The sequence below is a fragment of the Daktulosphaira vitifoliae genome, unplaced genomic scaffold, assembly GCF_025091365.1.
Source record: "Daktulosphaira vitifoliae isolate Bord-2020 unplaced genomic scaffold, ASM2509136v1 Scaffold_2, whole genome shotgun sequence".
Classification (NCBI taxonomy): domain Eukaryota; kingdom Metazoa; phylum Arthropoda; class Insecta; order Hemiptera; family Phylloxeridae; genus Daktulosphaira; species Daktulosphaira vitifoliae.
The window spans coordinates 14,805,332-14,820,835 of record NW_026099573.1 but is presented as its reverse complement, the minus strand read 5'-3'; the positions used below and the strand labels follow the sequence as shown (position 1 = coordinate 14,820,835).

The 15,504-nt window shown below is 24.1% G+C and overlaps 2 protein-coding genes across 2 annotated transcripts in view; one reads left to right on the top strand and one right to left on the bottom strand.

Moving 5' to 3' along the window:
• LOC126899749 (nephrin) overlaps nucleotides 1-15,504 on the bottom strand; it is a 208,134-nt gene that overhangs the window by 10,797 nt on the left and 181,833 nt on the right. The window contains exons 4-6 of the mRNA XM_050674909.1: nucleotides 14,984-15,094; nucleotides 10,984-11,214; nucleotides 2,779-2,930 (exon numbers count right to left, since the gene is read on the bottom strand). Coding sequence (XP_050530866.1) covers nucleotides 2,779-2,930; nucleotides 10,984-11,214; nucleotides 14,984-15,094 — 494 coding nt within the window. The remainder of the gene's footprint in view (nucleotides 1-2,778; nucleotides 2,931-10,983; nucleotides 11,215-14,983; nucleotides 15,095-15,504) is intronic.
• Nucleotides 8,641-9,864, top strand: LOC126899781 (uncharacterized). Its single transcript, XM_050674978.1, has 2 exons — nucleotides 8,641-9,237; nucleotides 9,295-9,864. The coding sequence occupies exons 1-2, from the start codon at nucleotides 8,748-8,750 to the stop codon at nucleotides 9,459-9,461; spliced, it is 657 nt and encodes a 218-aa protein (XP_050530935.1). The 5' UTR covers nucleotides 8,641-8,747; the 3' UTR covers nucleotides 9,462-9,864.

Here is a 15,504-nt window from a genome sequence, read left to right as displayed (position 1 = left end):
TAGTTACACATTATTCTTGAATTATTAACTATGTAATACTTTTTAAGTTCATCCTTTATGCCTGGTAAGGGTGTCACCTTTGTTTTTTTAAATCGTAACACATATTTTTAATTTAATAAAATGTTTGAGTTTTTAATTCAATAGTAAATGGCATTTGAATTTGTAATATAACTTTATTCATTTATTAGATATAAACATTTAAAGTTTCAAATTTTTGAGTTAATATATAGGTATAATACACAAGGAATTACAAATACAGGTAGCTAATTGGTTTTTTATGATATTGCTATAATAGTCACGGATTTTTTATTATCAATTATGACTATCAATAGATATACTTTTTGTATTGTCAGTTAGTGTATTTATAAACTCACAACAATGTACCTTACTATCATTGATAATAACAATGCTGTGTACCTGCTAATATCGATGTCATAAAAAATCAATTAGCTACCTGTATTTGTAATCCCTTGTGTATTATACCTATATATTAACTCAAAAATTTGAAACTTTAAATGTTTATATCTAATAAACAAATTAAGTTTCATTAAAAATTCAAATGCCATTTACTATTGAATTAAAAACTCAAACATTTTATTAAATTAAAAATATGTGTTACCATTTAAAAAAACAAAGTTGACACCCTTACCAGGCATAAGGGATGAACTTAAAAAGTATTACATAGTTAATAATTCAAGAATAATGTGTAACTAAAGATAATAATAAAATTTTTTTTTTAAACTATTATTATTCTGTAAGTAATTAAGTGGGTTATGATAAAAAAATCACCCTGTATATGTACCGAAATATGGCGCGTTTTGGGTTGAGCTATAAAAACCACCCAACCTTGTATACTACATAGGATTATAGATTTTTAAAGTTGAAATTCTCAGTTATTATTGAAAATATAAATTTTCATTATAACATATTTTTATAAGAAATCCAATAGTAAAAATGTTTAAATTTAGTTCAATGTTTGCATAAACCGTAAACAAATTACTAGGAAATCTAAAGAATAAAATTTTGTTACTTTAAATAATTTAATGGTTAGAAAGTTTTTGTAAAACAAAATTAAAAAATTGTTATTCTTAATATCGTTTTTCAGTATAGTTTTAACTATGTACAGTCAACAATATTTTAATGATGTAAGCATAAGCAAAAGTAATGAGCTATTGAGTTAACCAATAAATATGTAAATCGATAAAAAATTAATTACATTGAATAAGTTAAGTATAGACGCTTTAATGATGTTTTTATTATTTTTACTTATTACATTGTTTAGTATAAAAATTTTTATTATCTTAAATTTAAATATAATAATATAATAATAAATTGTTTAAAACTGCAAACAACTTTTTTAAATATTTTCTACAGTGAATTTATTAAAAAAATACTAAAGAATTTTAGTATAAAAGTAAATAAAAAAATTATTTTTTTTTGATAATTTTTGTAAAAGAAAACATTGATTGATTCAAAAACCTACAATAATATGTAGTTAAATTGCCTTTTTAATACAAGTCCCTATTTTTAGTTTAATGATATGATAGAAAAAACAAATTGCAAATAATTTAGTACATATAATATTTATTATTCGACAAATTATTCTATCGTCATTACTTATTAAAGTTTAGCTATTTTTGACCAATTTTATATTTATAATTTGCTGTTTAGTATACAGTAGTCGTCATTTCCTTTCGATGTCACAAAACAAGTTTATTGACAATTCTTGTTATCATATCTATCACTTACGATAACAAGAATAAATACCAATAATAATTTATGGCCCATTGAAACAGATTATTGTTACCTCGGAAATTATGAAAATCAAATTAATTTCTAGTCTAATTAAGATCTTTAAACATTTTTAAAATGCAAATGGTTGATCGAATAAAAAAAGTTATAAGATTAAATTAAAAATGTTTGTATCATCAAACTAAAAATAGTGTTTTTCATTAAAGAAAATTAAAGTTTAGGTTTTTTTACCCTGAAGGTATGAAAAAATAGTCATTTAACTATATATTATTGTAGAGTGTTTTGAATCAAACAATATTTTCCTTTAGAAAAATTGAAAATATTCAATAGATACTGAAAAAATGAGTGTCTTATCCTTAATCGATCACTGTATAATATTAGGTTTTATTCATAATTCGACTCGTAAAACGTAATGTATTAACTAAAGAATATCAAAAAGCTATCATAAGTTGACATCCGTAGCTTCGTCGGTAAACCCTAATCGTTATTTTATATTTTGAATTTATAACCAATATTATAGTATTATTAAAAAACTTTTCGTATAAAATATTACAGAGCTTTGTAATCAGTATATGGTGAATATTATTAAACGTATTTTATGTAGCGAAATTGCTATCCATAATGAACCAAATAACAATAGTATCAACAGGTATATTCCATTAAGTTTTAATATTGATGATCAAACTGTTTTCAAAGATGCCGATATAAAATAGTTTATCCATAAATATATTTAACCAATAAGCTATAAACAAAACATTATGGTACTAGAAATATTATCAAACAAAGGGAATAATTTTGTAGAATAAAGACATTGCAAAAAGACATTTTATCGTTAGTTTTAAAACAATATATTCAGGGGACAATGTTAATAATGTACTTTTATTTCTATCAATAACCACAAAATATTCTACTATTGAAAGAAGAATAAAAAGTAATATTTTATATCATAATTATATATAATTTTGATTAAAATATTATTATGCTTTAAATCATAAATAGATACAAATCAATAAATAGATTACTTACAGATTGAGTTGCATTTAAAAGTTTTTCATTGTCTTTCCACCACGTTATGTTAGCCGGTGGTTTAGAACCATATGCTTGACATTGCACTTCATATGAACGTCCGGCACTTAAAGGTTGACGACTACTCAGTACTTCTACTTCTAATGGTTTAACTGTAAACATTTTTTTAATTTAAATTTTTTACTATTTAGACTTAAATGGTATACAAAAATTATGTTTTATCTAAAATTTGTAAAAAAAATTTACTTTCGGTTAATTGAACGAAGGTAGTAAAGTTATCTAACACTAACTGTAAGTTTAAAAATAATATTGATGGTATGTTAATTTAGAAGAAATGATTAATTATTAATTCTTAAATATTCTGTGCTTTATTGTAATAGGGTTATGTAGATAACTTTTTTATAGAAATATTAGTTTCAACAAGTATTTTTTCTCCTTTTAGTTACTGTTTTACATATTGCAGCTAATGGACTAAATTGTACTCGCTTATTTTCGGCAATACTAGGGATGTTTTTTCTAATATTTTCCAGTTAATTTTTACTTAAGGGAATATAGATTCAAGAGATGTTATAAATTCAAGACAATTATATCATGTTATAGGAGGGAAAAATGTAATTAGGAATCTAATATTACAAATCTAATTTAATTATTGTACATGTATACTGACACAGAAATAACACTTAAATTAATATGGAAGAGAAATAAATAATGTTAGATAAGTATTATAATTACAATTTTACGCGCAAGGAGATATAGGCGAATAATTTGATGTGAAAATCTTATTCTTCGATAATTATCCGAATTAAATAATAATTAATTCAAATTGTTATGCAACCTATTATATGCATGTATGTATACATCTATAATACTTGTACGTATATTATTAATTTTTTTTTAGGACAAAACTATTGTGACTATGTGGTTTTGGTAGCTTATATTAAAAAATTGTAAATAGAGTACTACAATATGGGATGTTTTTTATTTATCTACTCTGAGCATTAAGTTATTTATTCGAGGGAAAATTATACTAAATAAAAATATTAATAGATACATTAATTTATTAAGTAAATTTATGAATGGTGAATATTTAAAGGTGATGATTTATACAACACTTTTCTAAGTAATAGTAATAAAGATTGCGTGTGAATTCGCATTGGATACGCAGCCGATAATGCACTTCTTGTTTAAGTACAAGATTCACGTGATGTAAACCTACTGTTTTAGACAACTAACGGTTCAAGGGAGAGCAAACTACTACTTACCTACATAAACGAAGGTAATGGATTGGAAAAACGATGGTAGGCTACCCGGAAGTCGGCGGTTTGGTCTATACAGTTTAACTAACACTAGTGGTAAGAATTTATTTTTTGGATCCGCAATGTTTCTCTAGCCAGCTAAACCCTATCTTACGAGTTTGTACTGAATCTTTTCATTTTTTTTAAATTGTTTTTTTCATACATTGTGTACAATAAAAGTGTGAACCGTTCAGTAGATTTGAAGTCACGGTCAAAAGAACTTTATTTCCATTTGGTTGACAACGTACATTGCGTTAAAATTCGCTATTTGGTTGTATGTACTAACATAGTTTTTACCTTTAGCCTTCCAATAACGTTGTTTTATGGTTACTAGTAACGGACCAAGTAAATTTTATATCAATTGGACAATTGTAATGTGTTTCAAGTATAAAGAACAAATTACACCCTCAACCCACTAGTCGATTATAAATTTATAGATTTGTCAATGTTTCATCAAACATTTGACTATTTTTCTTCATTGTGAATTTACTAAACAATACAGAATGATCTTTCATCATTGACCATTTAATTAATCAAAAAATAAATATAATGTTGAGAATTTTACTTTCAATTTATTTTAGTTACATATTTTTTTCTTAATTAATCAATTATGATATATTTTTCATCTCTTTTACATGATAAGGGTATCAACTTTAATTTATAAATTATAATATACATATTTAATTAGTTTATTCAATAGATAATGTTGTAATTATGAAAATGACTGGTTTATAACAACTATTCAACTAGTAGGGGAAAGTGAGGCAAGTTGACACTGTTAAGCAACTATTAAATCTCATAAATAAAATATTCATGATAGAAATTTGAAATTTAGTAGAAATACTACTTAATATATTGAAACCAATTGCTAAAAACCTCATTAAATTATATTAGTTATTTTTAGAAATTATTAACTAATTATAGAAAAAGTCAAATTCGTTATCTTGTTGGTAATGGGGCAACATGATTTTATATTATATAAGTTTACATACCTTAGCTTAATTTAGGTAACTCTTAATATATATATATTTCTCAATTAAGAGTAAGTCACCTTCTGTCTCCTTAATACAATCAAAAATAGTATAATACTATTTTTGATTAGTCTATAGAGTAATAAAAAAAATAAATAAAAAATTGTAGAGTAAAAATATTTTAAATGAAAAATCGATATGATGATCCCATTTTAAATTATCTTTACTGTCCAATTTTTTATTTATTTATTTTTTATTATTCTGTAAACTTATTTAAAATAGTATAATACATCAACAATTTTATTAAGGAGACAGATAATTAAGCTAGTTTAACTAATTTAAAGCAAATTATCTTATATGTAGTGAATTTATATAAAAATAACATAATAACTTATCCTTCTCATTTTATTTTTATTTAAAAATACCCCCTAATTTGAATAAGACTTAAAAAATTAAATAATTTTTATACATTATGTTTTATTTTTGTTATTTCTATGAAATTTTATTTATTTATTTATTCATACTCAAGTTAAAATATTATGCCATAAAAAAATATAACATAGTCTTGCAATGAAAGTATAAGTGCAATTTAAAACAAACTGTGTTCATTTAATTTATTTTCGAAAATTCTATCATTGTTTGATTAATATAAATATATTGGTTAAATAACCAAACAATGATAGAACTCAATATCTCCATAAAAATTTCACATATATCACTATATTGTTTTAAATCCAAGAAGAAATCTGTTGTCTTCTATTCCGGAAGTTGTTAACAATTTAATGCTATGACTAGAGGAATGAGTGGCAGGTTTTCTGCTTTTTATCACTACTCATTTCCGTAGTTCTCAGCACGTCTACAAATTAAATATTAATAACTTTCAAAATAGTGGTTCAAAAATTACTATCGACCGTTATATTCTTAATTACATTATTTTCTATGTTATATGTATGTTACAAATAATAGAATTTAAATGTATAAGGGCTAAATATAGAAAACATAAATTATTGATATAATAAAAGTGTAATTTTAATGAAATAGATGTTTAAATTAGGAAATCTTAATAAAGGGTATTTAGTTTTGAAAGTTTCTATAGAATCAATTTTTTTAACGTTATAAAAAAGTATGATAAAAAAAGAAAGATGTGCTGGTGACTTATCATCTGAGTATTCAACCTCTTAAGTTATAAAATATGTAATTTTTGGTGAATATGATTATTTTTTTTATATTTGTTTCAATTATGCATCATATAATATACAAAATCGCAAATTAACAACAGTGATATTAATTACTGTGAGATATCACCAATACTAATCTAAAAAACTTTATTAAACTGGACCCTACTGTACTTAACTTATTTATTGACAATGAATATTTAATTAAAATTAATAAAGTGTGTAAATATAATTATGTGAATTTGAAACTATATAAACAAAATTTAATTGGGACCAACGCCCAGCGATGCCACTGTTTAATGTAATAAAAAAAAACCCCAGCACAGTGATGACGTGGCATAGTTGGATCAAGTAAAATGATATCTGACAGAGATTAAAATCACTATCATAAGAAACGCTTCGATGCAAATCTATAGATAATGTTTAATTTAAAAAAATTGAGGATTATTACTAAAGGTACATGATCTGCTATTTTCTTATTTATATCCTAATTATGATAAAGTATGTTGAATGAAAGAGGAATATAAATATTATTTCTTATAAAAAGATTGTGTTGATTCTTACACTTTTCAATAAGTTATAGCATTTTAAAGTTAAAAATTTAAATATAAAATCGAGAATTTTCACACAAAAATAGCATTCGGTAACTATTTTCACCGTGAAGACAAAATAAAATGTAAATTTTTTTTTTTTATGATAATGTATATTACATTAACTTTAATTTAAGATATAAATAAAAGTGCTAGACTTTCCGGAACACTTTCAAAAGTTAAGTTGAAAAAGTCAATTTTTTGTGAAAAAGTTGTAATTTTAAATCCTTCTCTGTGGGCAGGTAAAGGGTCAGATTTATAAAAAAAATATATATTAAATAAAAGGTACCGACATCATGCATCTATAAAAAAAAAATTATATTGATTTGGTTATTTTTAAAAAAATTATGGCAGTTTTAAGTAAAAAAAATTGTAAAAATGTCAAAATTTACCGATTTTAAAAATCGTAATTAATTTGGAGATTTCCCTCATTTGCAGGGAACGAGGAGATTTTTTTCAATTTTTTAGGATAATGTCTTCGACTAGATACGATTTGTGATTTTTTTACGTAACGTTGAAAGAAATCGGTTCGGTGAGAGCTAAGAAAAAGTGGTAACAGATACAAAAAAAAAAACACATTATAGTAAAATTTAATATCATTTCAGCTTTGCATCGAAGGTAAAAGTTATGTTGTTTTAATATTATCTTATTTGATTTAGAATATTTTTATTAAATGAAATCACTTTATCTTTTTTCGATAAATTTTTTATAGACTTATGCATATAATAATTAATAATATGATCCGTGAAATCATATTATTATAAAATATATTTTTTTTTTTTATAATATATAAAATGCTTTTAAACCTAATTTTTTTTTTTTTAAGCGTTACGTATTAAAAATATTTTGGAAATTTGTAATCAAGTGTAACTGAGTCATTTATTCAGAAAAATCCATGATATTTGCACATTCTTACTAAAATTTTATAAATTTATCTTATAGTTATATCGTTAAATTTGACTGTATCGAGTAGAGAAAGTAAAATTTTTTTTAGACTTATCTACCTTAATGAAATTTTAGCTATGTACTCGTCAATTTAATAAGTTATTAGCAGTCATAAATAGCTTGATACATTTATTATTATAATAGTTCATTTATTATTTTCAATTTATAAATAAATCAATAAGACTTTATAAAAGAATATTTTTTTTTAGAATAAATTATATAGAATTTTATATCTTTATCTGTATTAAATGATTTATAAATATTTGTGTCAAAAACTATTTATTTAATTTGAATTAATTTTTATAGTATTGATATACTTTCACTAATAAAATTATTTGGACTAGATATGTTTTGTTTTAATTATAAAATATAATATTTTAATTATATCAAAAGAATTTTTTTTTTTTAAGTTACTCTTGTGACCGTGAACTAAAATTACTTATATTTATAGATTAGTAATAATAATAATTTTTGAATATAAGACTGTAAAAATTATTTTTAAAAGATTTAAAATCAATATATACTTAGTTATTGGTGAATAAAAGTGCTTAAAAAAGTGTGTACGTTTAAAAGATAATATAAAATAAAAATAGTGCAGCGTTTGTTAATCAATTAAATAACATTTCTTCAGAAGATTAATTCATTATAGTTATATAATTTTTTAAATTACGATAGTTCACTACCGATTACGATTATATGCTAAATAAACACTTGAATAAATATACTATTGTATTATATATTATACTATTGTTCACAATTAAAATATTTTTTTTAGCATAAAATGTATTAATGTTATATTTATTTAATTTAACGCAGTTTTGTTAATGATTTTATGTTTAATATATGAACATGAAAAATAATATAACAATGTTTATTAACTGAAAAATGTTTTTTATTCATCAATTTTTTGTTGTATACTACAGTTTAATTACAGTTTACAGTGGTTATAAAAACAATTATTGATATTATTACTATTAAATACTTAAATATAAAATGGTGATATATTTATGTATTGATTTGCCTATTGTTGCATTAATTCTTAATTTATCTCATAGTAGTATGATAAACAAAAAATATTTCATTCAGTTGGACAAGACACCAACTTGGAAATTTCTGAAAAATGAAATTGTATATGATCAAGCAGGAGTAAGAATGTCGTTGCAACTGTTATTAGAAAAAACTATTGACAAGGATCCACTAGAAAACTATCCAGAAGATTATGATCGAGATCCTAGTCATTTAATTGATGTTGCTTATCAATTCGCTATTCGAAATCGAACATATAAATACGTTTCTTTATTGTTTAATTGTTGCTACAATATCATGTCAATTAATAATGATTATGCTGGTCAAGTTCTAAGTAAAATCAAAACAACTATAAGCGCAATAAATAAAAATGTTAGTAGCAGGTTGATTGTACCGATGAAGGATTTACAAGATTATAAAAATAAGCTTTTCCAGTGTACAGTTTCAAATTTACCAAGTATATTATTAGCGGGTAAGCTACATTTTCATAATATTATAGTACCCATTTTTATAGATCCAATAAGTTCCGAAGTATTTGATTCGAGTGTTTGTGAACTATATATTTCAATCCAAAATTCTAAATTAGACATATGTGCAATTTTTGAAAATGATTCTAATGGAGAAGAACTTTTAGAATGGTTAAAAAGTTTTGTTAAACTTGTGTTAGTAGAGTACAAATGATGTGCAACTTTGATGTATTTTTAATAAATTAAGAAAAAATTCTACACAGATAAACTAAAAAAAATATTTAAATTTGATTTTTCTTGTAATAAAAAAAGTTTTTAAATAATAATAATCAATTAATGTTGTACTTGAAAATCCCACCGTCTTTATCATACAAAAATATTTCATTCGTTATTGTATATATTGAGTGCTCATTGTAGTATAAATGTACTAAATACGATGAAGCGATACGGAATTAATTAAAAAAGGTCGTAGTAAGTAGTTTTGTATAAATGTTAACATTTTCCTAAAAAAAAAAAAAACCATATGATTCTATTGCTCGATAAATATGCTACTTAAAATTATCCAGGAACTCAAATTATACGTGCTGTAATATTGTTGAAATACTTATATATTCAGTGGTGGCTCGTTGGTGCTGCTAGTGGGGTGCGACTTCAAATATAAAACCCCTAGTTATAGATAAAAAAAGTTGTCAATGAAATATAATAAAATAAAGCACATATTATTATTTTAAAAGTCGCATTAGAAAATAATAATAGCGATTATACTATTATAGCAAACGAATAACGACGAGCGTCACGTAGTTAATTCTAAAAATAAATTACCCAATATAGTAATACACTAATAGTTTACCATGAGGACGATGCTGTCGAACACTACTCGTGTGTGTAGGCGTACTCGCATATACTGAGGGAAACAACCTTAATGTACGCGCACGTCAAATGTATTATAACTGTTTTACTATTTAAAAATTTGCATTTTTAATAAGAACATAGAATTATGAATGTACAATTAATTTTCTTCTTTTAATTAATTTTAGTAGGGGGTGCGATCGTCCAAGTCACGAGCCGCCACTGTATATATTAAATAAGTCATGTACTAAAGAGTAATGGCGATATATTGTTGTCCGATGATATAAAGAAGAAGTGAACGTTGCAAATTGTTTATAAAAATGTAGATAAAAACCATTATGGTATATTTATTGAAATAATACTGCCTTAAGTTAAATAAATATTGTAAATGAACTCTATTATTCCCAATAGTATTTCTAAATTAATTAGACTATTCCAAAAGATATGATGCGCATATATATATTTCATTTGAATGTGGATTTTTTTTTTCATATACACAAATATCTACTTAGCGTAAAATACTTGAATTAAAAATAACGTAAATCCTGTCTCATGTGACTTAAAAACCTAAAAAGTGCACAAATAAATTATACTCCAGAGATGGGTACTTTCTTTTAAAGCTTAAGTAGTTTTTCTTTCAAAATCATTGATTATCTACGAAGGGATCGTTGTCCCCCGAGATTTAATGAAATATATGTATATATAAAGGAGTATATTTATAAAAAAAACTTTAAACTTAATTTCGCGAGACTTTTTCAACATTGACGATTGTTAGCTGTAGCAGTATACCATTAAATTATACATTTAGTAAATAATCTCGTGTTTACCCAGCTCGGACCAAAGATACTTCGTAATTGACTGTTCGGGATAAAAAAATTTATACTTACGATACATTTCGATTGTAACGCTGGCGCTAACTGGAACTGATATATTGCTATTGGAAGCCAAACAAGTATACACAGCTCCTTGATCGTTTCTCGTAAGTGAATTGATTGTAAGTTGATTGTATCTAGTCAGCGTTGTTGAGGAAGTGTAAAATGTTGAAGTGATTTCATCTTCGATGTCTGCATCTATTAGGGCTTCTCCACGCCACCATTTTACTGTCGGCTCTGGTCGGCCTGAAAACACATTATTACAGTTTAGTTTGTGTAATATTTTAATTGAAATTTAAGCGGCCATTTAAACTAACTAAAAATTTGCTTCAACATTTGAAAAAAAAAAAAAGAATTGCAATATTACCCATTCCATACAATTTTTGTTCAGTTATTGTTTAAATCTATCTTGAAGGTAATTTTGGTGTATATTTTTCTTTAAGTCGGGTTGCTGATTGCAATTTAGGTTAACACATCTTTATTTGAAATGTATGAATTTTAATTGTAGTTTAAACGTAATTTTTGTTGACATTTTAGAATGTTTTATGAAAAGACTTTATAAAATATTGTAAATTAAATAGTCTCACGTAATCTACTCCACCCTTAATAATAAACTGAAACATTTAAAATGGGTTTTCCATAAATTTTTATATTCTTTTGTTGTTTTATTATATATTTACTATTTAATTTAGGTTCTTTTTAAAGGGTCATTCAATTTAAAATGATATTCAATTAACTAATCGAAACGGGACGTACTCCCGTTTAAAATAATTTTAAAAATATTTTCAGCTAAATAATTAAAATGAGTTGGCTTGCTCTTTATAACTTAGTTTATGGTGAAATTAAGTCAAACAATTACTTTTTTATGTTGTTGTATAAAATTAAAATAATTAAGAAGATTTATTGTTTTAAGGAAAATAATACCTGGGATATTAATAGCTTTTAAAAATAGTGACTGTAGAAATTGCAATGAATTTTTAAATTAAATTATTTCCTTTTGAATATTTTAATTATTAAAGTGATTTTTTTATGGACAGCTATAAGTCATTGTTTATTATACTTTAACAATTTTAATCTAATATCTTCTGGGTTAGGTGCTCCATCATATAATTCATTTTAATCAAAAGCCATAGGAATATTTTTGTTTCTCGAAAATAAATAAAAAAATATTTAATGTTGAAAATTGAAAATTATCTCGTGAGTTAAAAATTGCTATGAATGTCTGTATCTATATTTTTGAACCAAATTAATCTATTGCACTACTTGAATTGCTGCGTTCCAGAAAAATTCCAATAAACATTTTAATATTCACTGTCTTAAGATAAAGATGGGGTTTACCAGCAATTAGGTAAGAACGTATCTTGATTGCGTACGCGTGCAATTTTTTATTGTAGTGATACAAAACGCGCTTGACTTTTATAACGCGTTGGGGATTCTCGACACGATCACCTCACATTCTACAAGAGCTGATCCAGAAGAAAATCCAAAGCGGAATTACATTACAGCAATTTTATAAGAAAGATAAAGAGAGTGTAGTGGTGTAAAATAACAGAAAAAATTATTCTTGTTTGCAATAAAGATATTATGCAAAAACGAATAGGCGCTGAATTTATACAAATTAAACGTGCGTTGCAGTGTGGGAGTAAAATTGAGTGGTGCTCACTTTAGTTTCATCTAAATGCTTCTTGAGATTAACTTAAAAAATAATTTAAATGGTTTACGCCGAGAAAAAATAACGAAATATGATTACGAAACAAAATAATTTCACAAAAAGGGATTTAAACTTTTAAAATGTTTTTATTTATTAGGTTTTTTACGAACTCAGAATTATTTTTTCACGATACATCTTTTACGTCGATGATTACATTTTTATGATCATTAGTATGGTTTATAAAATGAATTTTAATAAATCAACAGAATACAATAGAACCTTGTACATGTTTTACTTGTACAAACAAATACAAGAAGATTTATTTTAATGATTAAAAATAAAAAACTTTAAGAAAATAACTCTTTTTGAACTAATACATTTTATTAAAGAATTGACATTAAAATTAATAAATTATACTAAACTTTTTATGGACGTGAATCTCGTTAAATTAATGACGCTGATATTTCAGTGGTTTATTTCCGATATTGTCCATCGCTTTCTTTCATTTGGGAAACATTGAGTTTTATCATGTCTAGTGATATTGTTAATTAAATAATTCTAACCAATTTATATTTCTCTTAAATATCCTCTTAAAATATTTTGTTTGGTACTGTTAATGTGCTAACAAGGATTTCCACCGTCTCACTAGTTCTACCCTTTCTGTTTCTCTACATTCCTTAATTATTCGACGTTGGCAACATTCTCACGATCCTCTATCATCCTTATCTCGTCCCTTATAACTACCCTTTCATGAGCGCAGAAGATGTCCGTAGTTAAATTTGAATATCATTTCAGTTATAATTACAAACAAACCTAGAACTATTTGCCTGATTTATAATTACACTATATTTTAAATTTAATATTCGTAAAATGATTAAATATCTATTTATAAAATGATAAAATTCACAAAACGGTTTTACTTATTTTATATAAGTATGGAAATTAATGAAATTCCAAGTAAGTAAATAAAATAAAAAGAAATTTATTTTTGAGTGTGTGAAAAAAAATTATTTAGTTCATTAGAAATTACTTAAAATTTACTCAAAAATTAATTGTAAGTACAACGCGTGAACTCGATTAAAAGTTATACAGTCATTTTTTTACTAGAGCATTTTTATGCTGAAAATTAAAACTATTTATTTAATTAAAAAGGTTATTTTTTGTACATTTGAATACGGATTTATTGAAACTGCATATAAATATTATTTTGAAATTAACTAATTAAGTTTAAATGAAAAAACACATTATGAAGCTAAGCATAGTTTATAAAATTAGTAATTATTAAATTGCCACAAAAATGTTGAACTTTTAATAAAAAATTAAGTTTTGCTGAAAAGAATTTATATTCATTGGATATTTATATGTGGTTTTTTTTAGAATAAAATTATAATGTTGAATAATGAATAGGAAGATGTGGTTAAACGAGGGTTGAATTAATTAAATAGTTATAATATAAATACTGATGCATTTTATAAAATGGGTCCTTCATATAAAAGTTCATGTAAGATAATTTTTTATCATTTATTATTTGATTAATCAAAAAGTAAATATAATATTTGATAAATTGAGAAAAAGAATAACTAAAAGAAAAAATTTTAATATTACATTTATTTTTCGAGTAATTAAGTAAAACTGATCTTCCTGTCCTTAATTTTTCTAGATCAATTTTTATTTTAAATATATCAAATGTGGCGATACAATGGTCTTTGCTTAACCTTTCATCTTATTCCAATTTCGGTTCTATCTTTTTATTTCGTGTTTTTGGGTTTATTTTGTTTTCTTAAATACTATATATGCTTTTTTTATTTGCAGTGAGGTTTAAAACTTTACAAAATATACTGATGAATTATTCAATTTTTTTCTTTATACATAACCGAAGGTCGATATTTTTGTTTGTGAATAGTAATTGGTGTTTGCGAACGGTAACAATTTTTAACACACTGTACGAATATACTGACCAGTTTGTTTATGTTTTTGTACTTTTTTAAGAAATAGCATATAAATACCTAATTTTCTTGAAAAATAATAAAAAAATTTAAAAGACTAGAATGTATTTTATGAAATAGTAATATTTGTGATAGAAGCATCAAAAAAAAAAATCTTATTGGGATATTATAAAATATTTTTGTGTTATTCCTACTAAAATAAAATAAAAAATCGGCCTCACAAAATATACTAAAATTGTGTAAATTATAATATGACTATGCAATAATCTATAGAGTCATAATTATTTTCAATTTATTTAAAAAATATTTACTGTGTAAAAAACTCGAGTATTAGTAAAGAAGAATAATATCAACAAGCTACTTTTTAGTGTCATAAAAAATATTTTAAAGGATTAATTTATTTAAATTTTTTAATTACCTCCAGTTACTATACATTTCAACTTCACTTGATCGCCCTCAAAGTAAGGTCCTGCAGTTTGGCGAATTTCTTCTCCATTATCGTTTTGAATAATTGGCTTTTGTGGAGGTACTGAAAATATAATATAAACACACATAAATATTTACATATTTCTGAGTATTTAGTCTGCTGTATGGTTTAATGCAATTAACATAAAGTTATTGACAAAAAATGATAAATTTTAAATGATGCTAACACTTGAAGTAAATAACAATCTTTTTCTTTTTCCTAGCCTTGTTCCAACATCTTGGGGTCGGCCAAGTCCCCTTAATGGAAATAATAATAAAGTGTTATTTTATTTTGCTATTAGAGTTTTATTTATTTAATACTATTAACATTGAACGTCTTTTCAAGATATGTTATTGATAGGATGGGAAATTCTATACAGCTCAGTGGAAATGAATAATCTTGATAATCATGTGTGAGGTACAATGTTCCCACCTGAGCTATATAGACCAAATTGAAATTATATTGAATATAGT